General features: G+C 50.8%; 1 protein-coding gene and 1 long non-coding RNA gene across 16 annotated transcripts in view; one reads left to right on the forward strand and one right to left on the reverse strand.

The window, feature by feature from the left end:
* The window catches only part of LOC107033535 (uncharacterized), a 92,913-nt gene extending 89,792 nt beyond the window's left edge, over positions 1-3,121 (forward strand). For 12 of the 13 annotated variants that reach the window (XR_012067107.1, XR_012067130.1, XR_012067137.1 and 9 more), the window contains one exon: positions 2,739-3,121. This is a non-coding gene — a long non-coding RNA (uncharacterized lncRNA). Of the gene's footprint in view, positions 1-1,163; positions 2,710-2,738 lie in introns of those variants that run through there. The other variant, XR_012067132.1, reaches the window with a different exon arrangement.
* ABLIM3 (actin binding LIM protein family member 3) overlaps positions 1-22,525 on the reverse strand; it is a 165,751-nt gene that overhangs the window by 7,771 nt on the left and 135,455 nt on the right. For all 3 annotated transcript variants that reach the window (XM_072955102.1, XM_072955098.1, XM_072955100.1), the window contains 10 exons: positions 17,536-17,594; positions 15,436-15,507; positions 11,323-11,478; positions 9,744-9,773; positions 9,108-9,237; positions 8,340-8,438; positions 6,949-6,996; positions 4,542-4,676; positions 3,144-3,208; positions 1,259-1,406 (listed from right to left, as the gene is read on the reverse strand). In XM_072955102.1, coding sequence (XP_072811203.1) covers positions 1,259-1,406; positions 3,144-3,208; positions 4,542-4,676; positions 6,949-6,996; positions 8,340-8,438; positions 9,108-9,237; positions 9,744-9,773; positions 11,323-11,478; positions 15,436-15,507; positions 17,536-17,594 — 942 coding nt within the window. The remainder of the gene's footprint in view (positions 1-1,258; positions 1,407-3,143; positions 3,209-4,541; positions 4,677-6,948; positions 6,997-8,339; positions 8,439-9,107; positions 9,238-9,743; positions 9,774-11,322; positions 11,479-15,435; positions 15,508-17,535; positions 17,595-22,525) is intronic.

A 22,525-nucleotide genomic window follows, 5' to 3' on the forward strand; every position in this document is an offset into this window, starting at 1 on the left:
TGAGTGTTCATGGAGACACAGACATGGCTCCGTACCCGGGCCACTCAGGCTGGCAGGGCGGGGGGGGGTCCACCTTCAGTACTTCCTCTCCCACTGGGCACTTACTAATTGTGGCACCTGCACCCCACCTCCCTCCCCGCCCAGCTTGTACCCCAGCACCTGCACCAGGGAGGGAGGTGGGGTGCAGGTGCCACAATTAGTAAGTGCCCAGTGCTCAGTGATACTTGTTGCACAGATGCCACTGAATGGAGCTGAATTTTGAGCAGCACTGGTGCACTGCTCAGAGCCCAGAGCCAGGGGTTGAAAACAGTGCCCCTCAGTGGTCAAACAGGGAAATAGCTCATCAGTTCATCTCAGCTCTGCCATTAATAGATACCCAACTTCAGACAGGTAAACCATGCCTCATTTTCTTATCTGTAAAATGGGAAAGGATAGGGGCTCCTTTAGAGGGTTATTGTGAAGAATATATGATACAATACGGTAAGGCCCTTAGCAGAGTGCCCAAGAGATACAACCCTCAGTAAAACCGGCTTTGTCATCACCGTCATCACACCACTCTCATCCTTGATCTCACCTAGAGTCAGGGTGCAGCACAGCAAAGAGGGAAAAGCTTACGGCCTTGGAGTCCCTCTGACTTGGGTCTGATCCTGGCTCAGCCACTGACTGGCTTTCTAACTTTAGGCAAGAGGCTTAACCTCAGGTCTCTCATCTACAAAGTGGGTGATAATAATCCCTCTACACTGCGGTTCTTTGTGAGGACAGAGGGTGATAATGTGCCTGGCACACAGGATTATAATAAACGGTACCTTTTATTATCCATCAAGTATTGACTGTTAGGATTTCCTGGCAGGACTGAATCCCACAGGAGTAAGAAAGAGGGGAGGCAGGCAGACCACAGGAACAGGGAGGAGCTTACAAAGAGAGACTCGGGAAAAGTGCTTGAACCAAGCCTCTGCTTGTATGCCTCCAGTGATAGGAGGCTCAGTGTCTCAAAGGGCAGCCCCTTTTATTTTTGAGCCATTCAGACTGTTAGAAGCGGTTTTTCTTTCCATGGAAACTGCTTGGAAGTCACAGCTTCAGATGACCCGAAGAAGAAGAAACTTCTCAGGACGGAGCATGGGCTTATTTAGTGCCCCATACAGCCCCTCACCCGTCTGTTTTAGACCCTGGCGAGGCTGTAGGAGGTCCGATTCACCGATGGAAGAACTGATGGGGAAGAAGGTGCCCCCGCCCCGGCTGGCTCAAGGGCAGCACTCACAGCCGTCGAGGGACATCTCGTAGCCAGCTGTGTGCAGGGCCTCCCGGCTGCTGGTGGAGCTCCGGGGCGGGGTCCAGGGATCCGCGTAGGAGCTAGACCGGGCCTTCATCTCTTCCTTCAGAATTAGCCGGCCAATTCCGCTCTGGAGCTGAGGAGGAGCAAGACGAAGTTAGAAGGAAGCAAGGAATGCGGAGATGGAGCAGGCTTAGGAAAGGCTGAGGGACCAGACTCTCCATGGTGAAGCTCTGGAATTTTCTGCCTTCCCCGTGTCCCTCTCTCCTGCAGCATTTTCCTTTGGGGGACTTCATTTCTCTCCCACAAGTAGTCCTGTGGTCAGGGGGTGCTCTGGTGGTGGGCACAGAATTCAGGCCTGGCCAACAACAGCACCACTGTGGCCGCAGTGATGGGTTCAACGCTGGGCAGATGGCTTCAGCCAGGCCAGTGAGAGCCTTCCTGGGACTCTTTGTTGGAGTTGCTGGCACCCATGTTTTTAAAAAAGATTTTTTGGTTGAGGTGACACTCACATAATATAAAATTAACCATTTTAAAGGTGAACAAACTACAGTGGCATTTAGTATTCATGATATTGTGCAACCACCACCTCTAGCTAGTTCCAAATCACTGTTATCACCCCAAAAGAAGACCCTCTACCCATCAAGTGGTCACTCCACTTTTCCCTCTCCGCCCAGGCCCTGGTAATCACCTATCTGTCCTGTCTCTGTGGCTTTACCTATTCTAGGTATTTCATGTGAATGGAGCCATACAATACACGGGGCTTCCTGGCTGGCTTCTTTCACTAAGCACAGTGTTTTCAGGGTTCATCCACATTGTCGCATGTTATCAGCACTCCATTCCTTTTTATAGCTGAGTAATATTCTGTCAGATGGATATACCACATTTTCTTTTTTCATTTGTGAGTTGATGGACATCGGGGCTGATTCTACCTTTTGTGAGTAGTGCTCCTGTGAACCTGTGCATACAGCTTTCAGGTCTCCTGGGTATATACCTAGGAGTGGAATTGATGGATCTATGAACAAAGAATGTCATCTGCCCTATCAGTAAACAAAGGGTGTTGCAGCCATCAAGCCATCATCCTCTGCAGCCACCCCCCAAAGGTGCACCCTGAGGAGATTCAGGATGGAGCGAAACTGGATACTGGCCCTAGGCAGTTAAGGTGCACATCAAAGGGAGGATTTTAGTGAGCCCAGACTCTTGCATCTTCCCATACATAGCAAAGTGCTAAGTTCATTAATTTGAGATGTCTGGTTTTTCTTTAATTAGCAGCAATCTTTTGATGTTTGACTACCTGTATTCCCCCCCCCCCCCAAAACTCCTGTATATCTGGTTCCTCCCTTACCTCTTTGGAGCAGTCCCTCAGAGCTATCTGAGAGGCTGTCTTCTGGGCTTAAGTGCTCAGTATGTCTGCTGAATAAAATATAATTCTCAACTTTCAGGTTGTGCATTTTTTTTTGATTGACAGTTTCTACAGTAATTCTGTTTAACTATTTGAAGAACCACAAATTCTCCGTCAGCAACTGCACCACTATCCACTTCCACCGGCAGTGCCACTGCAGGAGTCGCGCAGGAGGAGTCGCTGGCACCCACTGACCAGCATGAGAAGAACCTGCCTAAGCATGAAGTCAACACTGAGGCAAGCCAGCACAAGAGCAGGGAGAGACAATTTCCCTGTGGCAATTTGTTGAGCAGCTGGATCAAGTGGTACCTGAAGCTAATCCTACCATTTGACTTTTCATTTATGCCAAATTTTTGCATTTTCTTTTTCTATCATCAGTGGGTTTGAATTTGGTCTCTGTCACTCACAAATGAAAAAAATACTCAGTAACATACCATCAAAGCACCTTATTCAGTGGTGTGGCCTGCTTACCTTGTGCATGCTGCGGTCAAAATCGTCCTCCTCTCCTCCAGATGAGAACCTTCTGGCTCGGGGCACTGCCAAAAGACAGCTAGAATCAGCTCCCACCCATGCTCCCCATTCGGCCTGCCCCAGGGAGAGGGCTTAGCAGGTAGCACAGCGTCAACAGGCAGGGGTCTCCTTGTGGCTCCACCAGTTTCTAGCCAAGTGACCCCGCACAGGTGCACTCAGGTGAATCGCCTCCATGGTGGCCTCCCTGTATGGAGACGCCCAGCATCCCTTGCCATTTTGGGGCCAGGAGGTGCAGGTGAAGCTGACTGTCCCAATGGAGCTGATAGGCCTCAATGCTGGGACTTCTGCCACTGGTGGGAAAGAGGAGTCCTCCTGCCAAGGGTAGGAGATGAGCCTGCACCTGCCAGAGCTCATCTTGCCACGACAAGGGCAGAGTCAGCCGGAGACTGGAGCTACTCGACCCAGGGGACAGGTCGGGTCCTGCTGATGCTCACCCACCCCTAGATCAGCTGGGCTGCAAGAAATTTCAGTTACATGATCCAGAAAAATCCCTGTTTTGCCCTAAGCCATTTGGAGATTTTTTTTTCCTTTTTGTTTGTTTTTGTGATTGAAATAGTCTCATCTAAGATTCCCCCCTCCCCCGATGCCTGCTGGGCGTGATCTGTCTTGCCTGCAGCCTCGAAACACTTATCTCTCGTGGGCACTGGTCACCGTCCACTTTGGGTTATAGCTGTGCTTACGACTTATCCCATTTCTAAATGGAGAATTCTCTGAGGGTGGGGCAGGGTCATCTCTGAGCTCCTGTGAAGCTTTGCTCAAAATGGACATTCATTTAGTAAAGGTGTGTGTTGAATCAAAGTGTCACTTAATGACAGCTCCTCCCCATACTTGAAAGAGACAGCTAGGGGTGTCTGGGTGGGACGGCACCTTGAGGACCATTAGGATGCCAGGGTGCCTGCGAGAGCCTTCCATCTCCCGCCATCCTCTTTCCCATTCACCAAGCCGTTTTCCACCTACAGCCAAAGTGGTCTCTTAAAAACACAAATCTGGTCATGTCACCACTTTTAATGGCTTCGTACTAATGGCAGCTGAGTCTCTGTGTCTGAGAAGCTTTTGTCACCTTCCAGGCTGGACAGCACGCCCCTGCCAGCAGCTCTTGTACCTCCTGTACCTCACCTGCTGTACATCACCTCCCTCTCCAGGCTCGTCCACAAGGGCACGGACCACGTCTACTTTGCCGGTGTCTTCCTAGGGCTCCTGGCTGGCCCTCAATTCATACTGGCTGAGCTAATAAATGAATGATTGTGTGAAAGAATGGGCAACTGTCTGTCCTGGCCCTGTGTGTCCCTGGTGCAGGTGATGGGACTCTGGTCCTGGCTCCCCTGTGTAGGGTGATACCTTTGGGGGACCCATGGTAGGTCCAGTACTCAGACTCCGCAGCATAGTAGGGGTCTGGCGAGTAGGCTGGACTGTACTTGGAGGCCTGGCTGATGTCTTCACTTGTTTTGCTCTTAGTTGCCGTCGACAAATCACCTGCAAAGGACCCAAGAGAGAGCTTCAGGGAGGGAGAATGTCCTAGAAGAGCATCCTCGACACTCTCCCATCTGAGCCAGGCTCCAGCCCGGGGGGTGAGGCCACTCCCAGGCCAGGGTCTGGGACATGGGGCACTGGAGCTGGAAAAGTCCTGAGGCTCAGCCTCTCCTTTTACAGTTGGGAACCCGAACACCCGAAATGGGTAGAGGCTTGCTCAAGATCACACAGCACGTTAGACCAGAACTGGACCAGACCCCCCTGCTCAGGGCTGCTTCTACCAACTCCACGGACTCTCCTAAGTAAACACTAAGGCCATGGCGCCTCCAAGTTAAGACTAGACAGGTTCCAGGTGAGTCCTCGCCCTCACGTTCCTCGCCCTCTAGAAGCCAGCCTTGTGGATTCGAGCCACACCTAAGGTGAGATCGTCAGGCAGGGCTTTGTTGCATGTGGAGTCAGGTCCACTTTCTCCTCATACTGAAATGACAAATCCTGCCTGGGGGGGCTAGGTGGCCAGAAGGAAGGAGCACTGGGCAGGGAGTCAGCAACGCCACCTAGCTCAGCTGTAGCACTGGGCAAACCCTGCCCCCTCCGCCTCAGGTTCTGTGAGCATCACAGGTGGGCTGCTGGCTGAGGTATCATCTAGCTTCATGCTTGCACCTGACGTCCACCACGTGGGGTGACCCTCAAACCCACTGCAGGCACAGAGCCCTGCAGGGCCCAGACTGGTGAGAGGCTAACCAGGACAGAGAGAGGGCTGGGGAAGCGAGCTGGGTCCCTGGTCCGTCCTCAGGAGAGAAGCTATGGGGACAAGCTCCGGGCTTCGTAGAGCCAGAGCAGCGGAGGGTCCTGGGGTGGTGCCAGCAGCACTCGCTTCCAAAGCCTGGAAATCCTCTTTGATGTGGGTCCTGGGCAGCCTCCCTCACCCCAGCTGGTCTCATCCAGCCCTTTCACCCGCCCTCTTATCTGCAAGATCTACCTTCACCCCACACTCCTCCTAAGCCTGCTTCGCTGCTGCCCCTTGGGCTCACTTGGGAAGTCTCGCAGAATCCTGAGGGGCTTGGGACCTGGGGGCCTTTTCTGGATACAAAGTCAAACTACCTTTGTCAGGGTTGGTGTCTTTGTGGCCACTCAGGGTACACAGCAGGTCCATCACAGCCATGTGTGGGTGTGCACTGCTCAGGACTCGCCCGGACCCCAGCCCAGGTCCGTCCAAAGTCGGGGTCTCACTTGTCTAAATTGTCAGGTCTTCAGCACCCAGAGCCACTGTCTATACCTGTACCACCTCCTCCACCAGCTCAGTGAGTTTGGATCCCAGTACAGGGCTGCTTCTGCCTGTCTCCATGCTCGTCCAATTCTGTGCTCCCCTCTCTGTTCCAACCAGGCCGAAGGCATTGGGGGGTGATGCAGAGTGGCAGCCCCGCCTCTGCATCCTGAGGGATGGGTGTGCCCATTCAGCTGAGCCTCTCTCAACGCTTTTGCAAGAATGAATGGGTCTCAGCGATGAATGACTCGGTGGTTCCCACACTGAGCGCAGGTAGGAGTCATGAATGGAGCCAGTTACAGTGCAGATTCTTAGGCTGTGCTCTTAGCACTTCTATTTAAGGAAGTCTAAGGCAGGGGAGGGGCCAGGGCATTGGTTTTTAAAATAAATCTCTTGGGTGCAAATGGTCCACAGACCATTCTGTAAGAAACATTAAATGAATGAATGAATGAATGAACAAATGCAGGCACCCTCAGCTCCTTTCTCATCCACATCCTCTCTCCAGGTCTCCACTACTCTCAGGACATGGTGACTGAGGCCAGTTTAGAGCAGTGGTTTCCAAGCTGGGCTGGCCATTAGAATAACCTGGAGAAACTGTTACAAATACATAATTTGGATTTATCAAGTCTGTGGTGGGGCCCAGGAGTCTCTATGCATGCCACATGATGTGAACGAACATCCAAGTTAGTATCAATACCTTGGAACGTCACTCTCCTAGGGCCATGTGCACTTGACAAGGGTTACTCTAACCATGGAATTTAGGACCAGACAGCAGGGAAGGAAAGGTGGGGAGATGGTGGGAAAGGGTGTAGGGAACACAAGGCCTTCCTTGCTCATTTGAAATGTCACCAAACTCCTCCCTAACGCCACCTTGAGCGATTAGGGGCAGCCGACAAGGACTGAGTTGCAGCCTTGCATGTGCCCCTCCTGGTGGCCCTGCAGAGCCACCCGCACAGATGATTAACTGCCCCTCCCCTTGCCTGGCCAGGCCACCTCTGTCCCCGACCATACCATGCCGTTTGTAGATCGGGGGTTTCCGGTAGATGTTACTTTCTCCAGCTGCCAGACCAGGAAGGGACAGCGGGGAGGAGAGAGAGAGACAGGAGAAAAGGAGACAGCAGTTGGTTAGCTGGTCCCAGAAGGGAAATGGGTAGCAACTTCTACCAGGGCCCTCCCATCTTTCCCCCGGTGGACTTCCTCTTCCAAAGCTGAACTTCCAACCTCATCCCATCAGGATCCAAGAAGGGTGAGGGGAGAGGAATGGATGGATTCAAACGGGGCTGAGGAAGGGACCTGGGGCTTGAATGGTGGGCATGCAGGCACAAGGCGGGCGCGTGCTCAGCAGAACCCCATGCGGAAGGTGCCCGCTGGCTCCACCCGGCGGCCACGTGGAAGTGCCCAGAACGCTGCAGCCACAGCCAGCACTCTCGCCCTCCCCCTCCCTCAAAAACAGATAGGATGGGACCTTTCTGGAGCAAGTGAGAAAGGTGTAGATGAAACAGCAGGACGAACTCCTGGGGAAAAGTGAGTGGGGAGTGAAAACCTGAGCTCAGAGTCGGGAGACTGGGGTCTAGGCCCAGCTGTGCTGTAACTTAGGGTGAGACCTTGTCCAGATCACACCCACGAGGTCACCTAGCCCCTGCCTTCCTCTCATCTCCTGTAACTCTCCCCCATGCTCCCACTTCCAGCCATGCTGGTCTGCTGCTAGCACAGTGTTTCAGGACCTCTGGATTTGCTGTTCCTGCCACCTGGGACATTTTTCCCTGGGTTCTCTTATCGCTTCAATATCACCTCCTCCAGGAAGCCCTTCCTGACCACCTCACCTAGCCTGGCCTCCCCTAACCCATCACTCTGTCACAGTGCCCTGTTTTATTACGTTTAGCACCTGTCTCCTGAAATTATCCTTTTACTTAGTTGTTTACTCCTTTATTAGCTCTCTCCCCACATTAGAACATAAACACCATGAAGGCAGGATCTGGGGTGGTCTGAGCACAACTGCAACTTGGGGGCCCAGAACAGTGCCTGGCTGTACAGAAGGAACAGCGCAGGCTCAAGGAAGCTCAGTGACTGGCCTGAGATCATGAGCTTATAAACAGCAACATTAGGATTCAATCCCAAGGGTTTTGATACAGAAGCCCGTGACCTTCAGCCTGGTTACCGCTGTGACCCATCATGGCCCTCGGACCGTGGAGGCACTTCCCCGGGCTGCTACCTGGTGGTCCCCATCAAGGCTGGCTCTGTCAAGTGGGAGGGCTAAGGCCTGTCGGGCTGGAGGTGCGTTAGTGTGGGTGACTGGTCAGGGAGGGACCCCAGCACCCCGCTTCTCTTTGGTGCCAGTGCGGGGCGCCCGGCGACCCCACAGAGCATGCACCCACGCTGGGAATCCTGGGCTGACAGCCTACCTGGGATGTGAAAGTGCTTGGGAGCCTGGTAAGAGGTCGGAGTGGAGGACCTCACATCTAACTGGCTATGGTACGGAGAGCTCCGGCCACTCTCGGGCCCTGGAGCACGCAGGCAGTGGTCCCAGAGAGAACAGAGGCACAGAGAAAACAGGCATTAACGCAGTGGCGGCGGTTAGGGCAGCAGTGAGGTGATGGCAGCAGGGGTGGTGAGGCGGCGGCTGTGCTCATGCACCGTGTTCGCGGAAACAGGCTTGACCCTGCTTCCTTGCTTCATCCCAAAGTCAGACTTTGTGGGACGTGAGAATCAACAGCAGTGAGCTTCAGGAAGGCATCTTTGCCCCGCTTAGCTTCCCACCTCTCCCCGGTCCCCAGGCCCCTCCTTTAATTGCTCTGTCTACTTCATCCTTAACCTCAGGGTGGCCCTTCGGCAACTCCAGGCCACAGCCCTGTTTCTGCTCCTCTGGTTTTACTTTCTGGACAGGGCAGGACAAAGGACAAGGACGGAGACATCTTATTCCAGCCAGGGCGGCTGGGCTGCCTGCCCACCACTCCTCTCCTGGCAGCCCACCACCCACCTTCTTGCTGCTTCTCGGCACCATGTACCCCTCCTCTCCCACTGCCAGCGGTGTCTGCAGGGACTCAGTGAGGCCTGGGTGGCCACAGGAGATATCCCAGAGAAGCCCCCAGCTGTCTCTGCAGCTGAGACATCAGGCCTCTGTGTTGTTCCCCAGATTCTTCCTGACCCTCTGGAATTTCCCCCTTCCTTACCAGACCGGTAGTAGTGGTGAGGAGAGCGGGAGAAGGTGGGGGACATGCCCTGCCGGCCGTAGGTGGGGGAGTCGATGTATCCTGGGCTGGAGGCCCGTCTCTGCCGGAGGTCCAGGTTCTCATAGATGTCCTGGGGGAGGAAGCGCGACCGTGAGCCAGGCCTGCAATGAGCAGGGCCTGTGGCCCAAGGGTCTAGCAGGCAGGTGGGGGAGCGGCAGGGAATCTGGGATTCCAGGCGCTGAAGCATGGTGCTGCCCTTCTGAATACAGAGCCCCTCTCCCCAGGTTACATGCACAGACCAAGAAAGGCTACAGAGGCTTTCCAGGGCCTTCAACCATTGCTCACAGGCCCTTGCATGGAACCCATGAGTCAGGTCCCTGGAATCCTGGCCAAGGATCACAGAAGCATCAGGGAGGCCATCTCTGGGTAGAAAGAGTACCCCAGGTTCTCCCCCAGCCGCCTCTACCCTTTAAGCCACTGCCACTTTCTCCAGGTCATGCTCCTAGGTCTCCCTGTCTCTGCCCGGGGCTGGGGGAGAACCTTCGGGGGCTGGGTGGGGGCAGAAACTGGAGGTCTGCTTGGTCAGCATAAAGGGATACAATTACACAAAAGGTCTTCCTGAACCAGTTTAATTACCTGGGAGTAGGGAGATAAGGTTCCCAGCGACTTGGAAGCGAAGTTTGCAGGCAGTCATGGAAGGAGCGAAAGGAGACAGGAGGCGAGAGGGAGGGACAGAGAGCGGTTACAGAGGGAAGAGGCCTGCAGCTTCCCCGCGGCCTCCCGCCCGGAGAGCAGCCTCACTTAGACTCCCAGCCTTTCGGCAGTGCTGACAGGCGGGAGGAAACCTTGAGATTATGGCCCTTTTTTTTTTACAAGTGGCGAAACCACGGCTAAGAGGGGACTGGATGACGCGGGGCCCCTTAGAGAAGAAGCAGTAGGGTTGCCACCTGGGCCCAGGCTCCCCCAACCACAAGCCTAGAGCCATTCTATGGCCCTTCCCTGTCCCTCTACGAGTTCACAAGGACAGGACCCAGGGCAGGGACCCAAATGCAGGGCCAAGCAAGGGTCAGGCTGGTGCCATCAATATGGGAAGTGGGCCGGTGGGGAGGGAGGGGCCAGGCAGCGGGAGACGGAACGTGCCGCCTGCAGAGGGCAGTGGCGCTCAGCTCCAGCGCACCCAGGCCAGGCTGGACGGCCGGCCCCGGGTGAGGGAAGACTCTGAAGTTCCCACGACAATGGAGAAGTGCAGACTCTTCTGTGAAATCTAACGTTTGAATGTTCACAACTAATTTACATTTTAAAAAGACATTTTGTGAGTGAAACAAAACAAATCTGGGGGCTGGCTGGACCCAGTTTCCTATCTCTGGCTTCAGGAGAATCAGCTTCTACCAAACACTTGGTCCCCTTTTCCTGGTCCATTTCAGAGGCCAGGACCCAAAGAATCTCAGCACTGGGCTCTTAAACCAAGTGGAACCCCAAACCCCTTAGAGAGGAAGGGGACAGTGGTAAAGTGGGGACAAGAATTTGGTCCCTACCAACCAAGCCAGGGCTCCTTCTAAAGCTCCAAATGATCTCAGCTCAAGGGGCCTGGGAAGGGCTTGGAAACCTGGGACGGAGACTGCCAGGACCTCTTGGGTAACAGCCACCCTGCCTTCTCTAGGGAACACTTTCTCTTGTCTGGCAATCATTTAATTATTTCAAAAGCCACCTGATGGTGAGTTTTTATGAGTGTCTCTTGCTCTCAGCACAGGGGCTTAAGGCCAGGTGCAATATCCAGAGAACCTACTTAACCAGGGATTATAACCCCAAAAGGCCACTGAGCCATGGGCTGTGTATAAGGTTTCTCCTCTGTAAGAGAAGCAGCAGCTCAAGTGATACGTGGTCACAGGTTCTCAGCTTTAATGTGGAGGTTCTCAGGGAGTGGTGGGGACTGGGAGAACTGGGGAGCCCATGTCCTGCCTATAGGCGGCACTGTTCCCCATCTCGGGTTGGTGGAAACACTGGTGTAGTGTGGCCAGCTCCGATTTTTCAAGAAATGCCAGATTTTGGATGAAATTGCCTGATTTTTAAATGTTGACTGTAAATACCAGTTTTTTAAAAAAGAGTCTGGGGGCCAACACTGTGGAGACCAAAGTCTCTGTGACAGAGAGGACTGGGGACCCCGCGGGCCCTCCTCTCCCCCAACAGCCCCAGAGAGCGGGGCGGGATGCCATACCTCTCCATAGCCACATCTCTCCAGCATCTCGTCAGACGTGTATCGGGAATGAGGCTCGTAGGAAATGAGGTCGGGGCGTTGTACCTCGTAGATGGACTTAACCTTGGGGAGAGCTGCCAGGTCTTTGTAATTAAGGATCTCATTATCCACTTTAGCCTGAGGAAGAAGGAAGCAGACAGGAAAGAAGCAGAAAGATAAGAGGGAAAGGAGAGAGGAAACACAAGCCAGGCACAGGAGGAATGAGCTGCTCCAGTTAGGATGGGAGACTCTCAGAATGTTACAGTAACACTGGTCGCTCATTCCAGCAGGGCTAACACCGACTGAACACATGACATGTGAGGTCCGGGGCTTCACAGGATCGACCTCCTCTAAATGTCAGGATGCCTCTGCGTCTGAGTAAATGTCAGTTTTATTCCTATTTTCCGGATGAGGAAACTGAGGCTCAAAAGACTCTCCAACTTGTGCCACTTAGCCAGTAGGGCCGAGTCCAGTCTGAACTACACAGCCTGGGTGCTGACTGCCCTCCAACCCCACACAGTGAGGACACCCTCATTCACAGCATCCTTGAAGGTGGCAAAGACAGAATTAACCATGACCGTAAAACACTAGCTAACATTTGGTGACCACTTATTATGAGCCAGACTCCATCTTAAGTCCCTTATGTAGATTAACTCAGTTAATTTATACAACTCACAACTCTAATAGTAGATACTAATTTTATCCTCATTTTTGCATAAGGAAACAGGCACAGAGAAATCAATGAACTCGTCCAAGTTCACACAGCTAACAAGGAGCAGGACCAAAATTCAAACCCAGGCAGCCTAACCTGGGAGCCTGCTGTCTCCATTGGCCTCTCCTGGCTTCCTGGGGTGGCGAGTTCACTGTCTTACAAGTGTCAGACGGCTGCACTCAGACAGCTGCTCTTTATGCGGGACTGACGCGAGCCTCTACCTACTACCTGACTTCGCCTGAGTTCAGCCCTCTAGAGCTGCAAGGACCGAGAGACAGCCTCCCCTGCCCGGGACAACCCACATCTCCTGGCTCCTGAAGCCACATCCTTTCCTTGTCTGTATCCTCCAGCCGGTCCCTCTGTTTCCAGTCACCTGGTTCTGCTGTGGTCAATCAGGACCTGTCCTCTGTAACCACTGTGGCTCACAAGGTAGATTGAGAGAGAGGCCACTAGACAGAGAATCCAAGGAGACTATACCCTGTACCGTCTCCCAGTGCCTCGGAAGCCAGGTTAAGTCTCAGGACCAAGACTCCAAAGAGAGCAACTTTCATATCAAGACCTTATGAGTGCTGACGTAAACACTTCCCAAGGCCCTCCCTCTCCTCCATCCCTGTCCCAATCCACAGCTGTTTGGGCACCATGCTGTTCATCGTCCACTCGCCCGAGACCCACTGTCCGCTCCTCCTGGCCCCGCTCTGGGCTCTGAGGTCCCACAAACTGTGTCACAGGCTCCCTGGCTTTGCCCAGTGTGGGGCTGAGTGGAGAAAGCAGCTCGTGCGTGTCTCCCTGGCACCCGCCCAGCCCGGCCGCAGGGGCTGGGCCCCTCTGGCTGCTCTTCCTCGGCTCCAGCTCTCACTCCTCCCTTTAGCTTAGGGTGGTGACAGCCTCTCACTGTTGCTGCCCCTGGATGCCGCACTAGGTCTTGTGGTCCCCTGACCCTGCCTGCCCCTCTGCAAACGCTCCCATCACAGTTAAACCTTTGAGGTGTGCCAGCTCACTCCTGCCAGAGCCTGCCCAGGCCTGACACCCACGTCTGTACCAGTTTGGGGGAGTGTGGGCAGAGGGAACCTTATTAGGAGAGTCCACGTACTGCCTTTTGTCCTGGGATGTTAGCTCTTGACCTTGAGAGCTCTTGGCATCTTACTAATTTGTCTCGACTCATCAATATTCATCTCGGCACTTTACTCCAAACCTCAAAAAAAACAACTAAATTTATATTTCTTCCAATAGCCGCCTTGTTTACAGGGTTATAAATGAGCCTTAGGTCTGGAGGCACAGTGACAGAACGGAGGCATCCTAACATAGCTAGCCAGGAAGGAAGGAAACAAACATGTCAGGCTGACCAGTAGAGTCACCCAAAGGTAATTCTAGCAGTCAGCACGGAGTAGGGCAAAGTTTGAAAGTTGGAAAGTTGGAAAGTCCCCTGCAGGCTCACGGATCATTCTGTTTTAATACCAAACCTCCGTATTTATGAAAGTTAAACCAATACTTGATCTTTCTGCCAGTTACTGAATGTCCCAAAAGTGGTTGACTGGATTCGTCTCTGAATTTGGAAGCTATGCTTGGAATGGTCTGACTTAAAACATGGCTCACATGACATGCAGAGTCAGTCCCCAGAGCAGCTGGAAGAGAGACACCATTCAAGGGAGAGCGGAAGAAAACAGAAGGGGAGACACATGCCTCTGCTGGGACACCAGGGGTGACTGGTCTCAGTGGATGAGCCCCCAGGTGGAGGGCCCGATGGCAGGCATCCCCAGCTGCTGGCGCTCATCTGCAGTGGGGCTGCTTCTCATGAAGCAACTCCACGAGCTTCCTCCAGAACTCCGGGGTGGACATCATCAGGGCCTAACTTATTTCACAGAAGTTAATGAGGCTCCCCAGGAGCACCGGGGAGGCCACCCTGGGACAAAAGACATTCTGTGCAGCTGCGTGTGTCCTGAGCTCACAGATCCTGGTAACGCTCTTCTAGAGACGTGCTCACTTTTGTCAGTAACTTCTCACATTACAGGCCCTGAAACTAAGCTCATTCATCCTGCTGCGGTCTGGCCCCACTCACAGCACCGGGGTGAGACTAGCATCTCTCTTGATCTGGATCGGACTCTTCAATGAGGACAGCTTATGATCAAAGTTGCTAGTCTTTTGTGGGAGCCACACGTTGCAGTGGCCAACGTTGAAGTTGTGGTCGATGATAACTTATGTCTTTTTTTTTTTTTTCATTTGAACAGAGGACGGAAGGAAAGGAAACAGTCTCATGAATGGGCTTTATCCAGGGATCAAGGAGGATCTTGGATGTGGATTTGGAGTGAGATAATGATCCAGCAATGGTAGGCAGGGCCCACCCACGGCTGGCTGGCGTGGGGACAGTATCTAGAGCTTCTTACTAGGAGTGGGTTTCCTGCTCTAGACTGCTTCCCGCATTTCTGGTCTTCATGGCAACTGTGACCTGAGAAAGGCTGTGAGAGTCCGGACTCAGTCCGATTGGGGTTTGCTGACTGCCAGCCCCCGCCCCGCTCACTGCAGTCCTTTCTGGCTCTGCTCCCTACCCTCATTCTGCTTCTCTCTCAGGCATGAGCTTAGATGTTTCTTCCTCAGGGGACTCTTTCCCCCAACAAGACCGACAGGTCCCTCTGTTCATCTGTAGCAACGTCAGAGCACCGTGCACTTTTCCTTCCAACTGCCTATCACAGCGGCCTCTGACTGTGCGTGGAATTACGGAGTCAGTGTTATGAGGACAGGCATCCGGTCAGTGCAGCTCACCAGAGCCCAGCACTTAACCCAGAGGAGACATTCAGCACGCATTTGTTTAGTGAATGAATTAATGAATGAATGACCTGTGATGTCATCTAAATCAACTCTGTCCCTTTTGCCACATCGCTGCAAATGAGGAGCGTCTCTGTGTTTGAATGCCTCTGGGGATGGGAACTTGGACACATGCATCCCTGGGCTTCTCTCATGATTACTAAGCTCTTCTTTATGTCTGCAAATGCTTGACAGTCGTGTTTCCACATTCATGTGGCATCTTCCCTCTTTTTGCCTCTTCATCACACACCACTATCTCCACATCAACATCCTACCCAAGAGCCACTCCAAACACCTCTCTGATCCAAATTTTCATCTTGCCCCAGTCTCCATTAGTCATGGAGAAGAGGCACGTGGCACTGGTTTTGGAGCCCCTACTGCAATTTACGAGGCCGCGGGCATGGTGAGGGCTGCGTCCATGTCATCCTTGTCCCCCACTGCATCCTCGGGACCCAGCACGGAGCCTCCAGCAGGCACACGCTAGATATTGGGTGGACAGAAACCTGACCGCTGTCCTTAGAGACTCTTTAGTTACGAGGCCTGGGGATAAGCAAGGCCTTTGGCAGCTGAGAAGTGATACATACGCAGATGACTCGGTTGGGTGACCCGATGCTAGAGCCAGGGGGTGAGATGGAAGTTTCAGACGTCCGCCTGTGCTGTGGGAGAGACGAGACAGAGGGTGAGAGGCTGCGGCACCTCCAGCTTGGTGGGGAGGGGGAGACAGGCATACAGTTCTTCAGGGAACATTAGCAGTGCTGTTAAAAGCACTCTCTGGCTATTTCTGCACTGTCTATCTTCTGCCTTTTTAATCAGCGTCTGAGTATGAATGAAATCGGAAATGCACAGGACTTTAGGTTATTGATATAATTTTTTTTACATATCTGTAACTGGCCTCTTTGATAGGAAGCAGCTCATAAAAGCCTTAAATTTTTCATTTAGGCTTATCCCACTCAATAACATATTTACTTTACGTGAATAAAATTGGTTAGTATCATTCCTTAGCAGTTTGTTTATATAAAACCTAAAAAGTAGGTTAAGCTTCATGTAATTGTACAATATGGTTCTTTCTAGTGTATACATTGCAAATTGACATCAGCCTAAGTGAGAAAATGAAGAAACCTTTCTCTGAACAACGGCAATGATGGATTAATGGCTCCCTTAACACAACAGCACAATGTTCATCTTGGTGCATCTAAGACAGGAGTGGGCTATCCAGCACTGTTTCCCAGGCTGTGGACAGTGAACCAGTCTGGCTCTGGGGAGAAGAATTTAGGCAGAAACTTTGATAATGCTGAGTCACAGAGTGAGAGAGTAAAACGTAAAATTCTATTTCAATCCTCTTGGTTAGATCAAGGAGGAAGTCTTAATCTAGTCCTAATACATTTCAACAATTTCTAATTCCATCCCCCCTCTTCCCCTCTTTTTTTTTTTAACAAACAGAGAGCAGGCAACATGATCTAGCTAGAATTTGTAAGAGTTATTCTTATGAATTATTTCATTTTCAATGAATTTATTTTAGAGTTACCTTCTACTTATAGAAATACTGGTTTTCCATTTGGTGATATAAAGTTTTATTTTAAAATAAGCTTAGCTAAGTAAAAAGTAGTGACTTGACTTCAAGAAAAATATGAAGTATGTAAAGACAAGGTGGTACATACAGCAAAAAGCATTAGCATATAGAAGGAGAACTGAAATTCGAAAAATGGCAAGAAAGAGGAGGAAATGGAGGAAGAAAAGGACACTCAGGTCTTAGACCTTAAAAGAGAGAGGCCTTGGAAAAAACAGGGAAATAAACTCACAGCTCAAAAAAATTATGCAGCAATTGACCAGCTCTTCATGAATGAAATAGATAAGACAGCAAAGGAGATAACATTTAACCAGCTGGTCAGAAGCTGTACACGTGTTTTTAGTGGAGACTCTAGCAGGTAACTTTAGTAGAGCCCCAAGGGGCCGAGTTGATATCCAGGGCCAGAGTGCAGAGGCACCTTGGAGCTCATCGAGGGCCCCCCAGTACACACCCCAGGTCTCCCCTCTTCAGCATCAAGGACTCAGGAGATGCTGCCCACTCCTGTAGTCCTTGGATCAAGAATCCGGATCCACAGGACTTCCTGCACAGTAATTCAGAGGGACACAGGACCTCAGCTGCTCCAGCGTGCGCCTGGGCGGCTGGCTGCATTACTGCCGGGCAAATCACCACCCTCTTTAAAGCCTTGGTTTTCTCATAAGCAAAGCAAAGATAAAATTCTTTACCCATCTGCCCTATGGGGTTAAAGAAATCAAATGAGACAGTGGCTTGTGAAGATGCTTTGCAAGCTGTTCATTTCTGTGATAATTTTAACTACTATTATTAACAAATGACCTTAGGCTGGGGAAAACCAGGGCTTATGTGCCTCAGAGGGGCCACCATCTTGGTAAGTAATGGGAAGGGTATAGCCTCATTCCAGAAATACTAAAAACACACATTCATACGGTGCCTTACAGTTTACAAAGTGCTGTCATATCCAAAAGTCTCAATCCCTTCAAAAGCCCCATGAGGTGGATGTTACCACTGAGGAAATCCAAGGATACAGGCACACATTTGAAAGTGCACACACTAAGGAGTGACTCTCTGTACAGCACAGTGCCCCCAGCCTGTGTCTAGAAGTAGCTGGCTGGTATCACCACCAGCTTGCTTAATTGCTTACCTTTAACTTCTTCTCTGCCCGGGCTGCCTGTTTGCAGATGGGGTGCCAAACCTCAGAACCTAAGGGGCCAGGAAAATAGCAAAGACTCAGATCTTTCACACATACCCAAATTCGACGTCTCTCCCCACCCCCCACCTCCATTTACTCCCCTGGCAGCTCCTGTGCCCTGCACAGCAGCCGGGAGGACCCCCTGGTTTTCCTGGATCTCTGCCGCTACATCGATTCAACCACCCATGCACTCTTCACTCATTCTGCAGGTCCAAATCTCGCCCTTCCTCAAGGTCCACGTCTCATGTCACATCTTCTGGCAAACTTTCTCACCTGCCAGCTGGGAGCGACTTCTTTCTCCTCCGTGATCCATAGTTCTCTGTATCTTTCCCAACACATACGTCCTTAAAACACAGCAGCCTCGGGGTTTATCACCCCAACTAAATTAAGACCTCCTGCTCAGGCAGAGCCGAGCTGTCTTCATTGCTGGGTCTCCCACAGCGTCCAGCCCGGGACCTGGCTCTCAGCGGAGCCCCACACACGTTTGCGGGGTGATGAGGCGAGTGGACGGTTGGCAGTGAGTGACACATAGCAGGTGGTCAGTGAGGATTTGCTGAATGAATGGATGGCAGTGGAGATGAAATACAGTGACAGACTGTGGCGAACTCCTGCTTTCCTTTCTCTTCAAAGACTTAGGACCGTCTACCAGAGCTATCACATTTAAGGGGAGGAGGTGCCACGATGTATATTCTGCCTGCCTTGACCTGCTAATTCCCAAGAGACTCCAGACTCTTCAAATTTAGTCTCCTGCAAATGCCCACGTTTTATTGTGGGTGGGGGTCCAGTTGGCCAGCCCTGAACCCAAGATGCCAGTTTGGAAAGGCATGAGCAACAGGTGGCTGGTCACATGTTGAGAAGAAGCCCCAAATATGACACATTCCCCAAAGAAAGGACAGGTGTCTTGGATTAGATGGAAAAATAGGAACATGTTATCCCTCCGCTGCTATTTCTCTTGTTTCCAACCCTGAAAGGAAAGGAGCCAGCAAATGGCTAGATTCCTGAGCACCCAGATGGCATTTGTTTGTCTGACTTTGTTTTTAGAATATATTTTCCATTATGGTCTGTTGCCTGGAACTCCTCGGGCTGGATACTGGCGAAGGACAGGAGGGCGGTGTAAGGGTAAACAATTACGCCCGAAAGCATGGTGGAGGGAGGGTGGGCCCAAAGGAAGGAGCCCTGGGTCTCTGCTCTATCGCAGTTTCCTCATCTGAGTAATGAGGAGGTGGGCTTTGGATGGTCTCGGACATTATTATTTTCACCTCACGAATTCTAATTCTAGGGCCAGTTTTGACTGGATCTTTGACTCTTGTTTGCTGACACTCCTGGGTGTTCCTAATTGGTTCTACATGAATGTATTTCCTCCTAATGTAAAGTGCAATGGCCCTTAGAGCCCAGTAGAGGGACCCTGGGTCTGCGGCTTGATCCAGCGATCTTAGGGTGTGTCCGCTACCAGGTGCTGGGTGGGGATCCGAGCTTTGGGGAATCATTAGAGAGAGCATTTCCGGGTCCTCTCCAAGTTGCTGCGGAATCCACCAGGAGTTGTTTACTGCAGTGGCTCTGGCAGGAAGCATATGTTACAGGTCACTGCAGGGAATGGGTGAGGTGGACACAGATGTCTAGGAAGGTCGTGAGATTAAGTGCAAAGCATAAGGAAGGTAAAGGGTCAGGCAGAGGTTCTCACGGGGGGGGAGGGGAAATGATGTGTATAGGGAGGAAGTCAGCCCAGCTGGTCTCTCCATGCCACTGACATATCTGTTCCCAAATAAGGCTAAGCCACAAATGGCTTCAGCACTCTGCATACACGAATTCAAGTTTTTATAAGTGAGGGAGGGGAATCAAAAGGGAGAAAGAAAATACAACTAATTAGAAATTTTAGAAAACCGGAAGTTTGGGAGTTGGCAATAGATCATTTGAAGAGGGAAGGATTATTTTGGAAGTTAGCAATAAATTTAGATAAGTGAAGGTTAAGAAAAGATGATTAGCTTGTGAGGACCCCTATGAGATGATGGTCTGCATACGCATATTATCAGTCATTAGCTCTCATCCTAACAATCTCATCCTCAAACAGTACCTGATTCAGAAATGAATGAAAGATGGGCTGGATCCCGTCTTTGTAGTTGGAAAAAAGGACAGAGAGGGATATGTACCCTCAGATGATGGTAACCAGGACAGAGAGGGGACCCAAAATTAGGCCATAGGCAGGGTCTTCTCCATGGAGAAGAGAAGATGTGATGGAATGGTGAAAAGGGATTTTGAGTATTTTAATGTCTCTCTGTGGGAAGAGAGATTACCTTGTTCATTATGTTTTGTGAAGCTGAACAAGGATCAAGGGCAGAAGTTTCAGGGAAGGAAAACTGAATGTCTGAAGATTGAATGCGTTCGTTCTGAGAATGAGCTTCCTGTCCCTGGAAGTATTTAAGCACACACACTGGGAAGATAAGTGCTCAGCGGGGATTTTGTCGCGGAGAGAGATGCATTAGGTGGTCATTACACTAATGGACGCTTCCTATCTCTCCAAGCCCTTAGAGATTCTGTTTCCATCTCAACAGGCTTCTCTGTACGGAAAAAAAAAAACTCAATTTCTTTTGCCCCTATCCAATAATCTTGACTAGAATGTAAGTTCTACAAGGAGCAGGATTCTTACTGTTTTTATCTATAGATACACCTGCTGGGACTACGGATGCTGAATAAATACTCACTGAGTGAACGAATAAACAAAAGAAACATGATATTCTATTTTAGGCCAGATGAATTTTCTAAGCTGGACTCAGATCTGGACAACTGGTGTAATAATCTAGTCTCTGACCGACAGCTACAAGTCCAGGTTGAGTGTCTGTAAGAATATTCACTAGATCGGAGTTTGATAAATGTGACCTGTGGACCACTTGTTCAGCAACCTGGTAAAATGCAGATTCCTGGGGCCCCTGAAGAGCCCCTGAAGGCCATTTCCTAAAGGAGGGGCCTGGGAATGGTCTGATTTTTAACAAGCTCCCCAGGTCATTTATGACTCTAAATTGGAGAACCACACAGCTAAGTATAGTTAACACTCCAAATGTGTTCCCTTGGAATGTCACAGGGTAAAGACACCAATTTTACAAGACAGAACTCTTCAACTTACTGTAAGAATTCAACATTTTTTGCTTGTCAGACTCCTGATTCCACGAGTCACTCTCATCCTCTGAGACTGTCCCCCACAATTCCAGATTCTGCAGTTAAAATCTCCCGTAAATGTTCTAAAAGTGAAGGATTAGCTATTTCTGTATCAGCTGACTCAGAGCCCGAGATCTAAGTCTCCAAAACTGTCCCTCAGATGGGCATTAACACTGTTTTTAATCCTCAACAGAATTAGCACACAGTCTTCTCTGACTGGTTACAGCACACCCCACACCTATAACATTTTGGATTATTTAAAATTTGGGAACCCACCCACCTCTCTGCCAGACCTTGAAATTCAATTTGCCTTTTTTTTTTTTTTTTTTGCGTTAGTGGAGATTTTAATACCAAAGTTGGAGCTGGTGCCAGCTTTCCAGAAGCCCAGCTAGGGCTACAGACACAGCAGGGAGAGACTGAAACTGGCTCACCAGAAGGTTCTGTTTGGCCAGCACAGTGCTTTTTAAAAGTATTTTTGAATATGAATGCTTTTAGACACTGTAGGTGGCCAGGGACCCTCCCTGCTGTCTGCCTCCTGGCTCTTCTTGCTCATTTAAGCAGGCATTTGAGTTCTCAGCCCCTGATCTCAGTGGGAGTGTTAGGTTTGTTCTCTGGATTTCTCTTGATCATAAAGGGTAAGGTTTCCGAGTTCTGCCTTTATGTCAGCAGCACTACCTTTGTGACATAGAATCGTAGGCCCCTGGAATGGCTCCTTTAAAATCACTTTAAAATGTAGTGTATACATCCAATGGAATATTATTCAGCCATAAAAAGGAAGGAAACACTGATGCATGGTACAATGTGGGTGAATCTAGAAAACATTATGCTAAGTAAAAGAAGCCAGACACTAAAGGTCACATCTATATGAACTACCCAAAATAGGTAAATTTCTAGAGACAGAAAGCACATTGGTGGTGGCCCGGGGCTCGGGGAATGAGGAACAATTGCTTAATGGCTACAGGTTTCCTCTTGGGGTGATGAAAGTGTCTTGGAACTAGACAGACGTGGTGGTTGCTCAGAATTGTGAATATACTAAAAGCTACTGAATTAGTCACTTTAAAATGGTTAATTTTATGTTACGTGAATATTACCTCTATTTAAAAAAATTCCCTGCCCCACTCCCCCATCACTAGGGGGACCGCTTCTGTAGACCACGGGGCGCTCTTCTCTTCACTTGTTCCTAATGGTTCCAATCTCAGCAGAAGAGTGAGCCCTTCTGTTGAATCTGACACGGAATAATCATCAACATGTAATAAACGGTATCACTATCATAGTCATCTTGGGCACTGGGAAGTCTTTACCATCTATGAGGCAATCTATGGGTTATTTAATGTAACAGTCTGAGGGGGTTCAAATCCTGGTTACATCACTTACTAGCTGCATCGTCTGGAGCCAAGTCAGTGACCTTTCTGTGCCTTAGTTTTCCCATCTAGAAGGTGGGGATGATTACAGTAGCTGCCTTAATTTTGTTGTGTGGATTAATGAGTTAATACATGCAGGGCACTGAGGACAGCGTCCGCCAAGAGCAGGCACCATGTAAGTGCCTGTTGTTGCTGTTACATATCTCCCTTCCTGTACGCAAAGCCCCCTGTCTGCCAGGGTGTAGTGTGGGTGAGGGAAGGGACTAATGGAGACACCTGAACGGGGCGGGTGTTATTTCCTCTCCTGCTCCCGGAGCCGGGGCCTGGTGAGCGGGAGCCATGCCGCACGCGGAGGGCTGGCTGGGCAGGTGGAGTCACTGAGCGGAAGCCTGGCTTGGCTGCCAGCGCACCCTTCTGGAAGGCTGGGCTTG

Source organism: Vicugna pacos, chromosome 3, assembly GCF_048564905.1.
Source record: "Vicugna pacos chromosome 3, VicPac4, whole genome shotgun sequence".
Lineage (NCBI taxonomy): Eukaryota > Metazoa > Chordata > Mammalia > Artiodactyla > Camelidae > Vicugna > Vicugna pacos.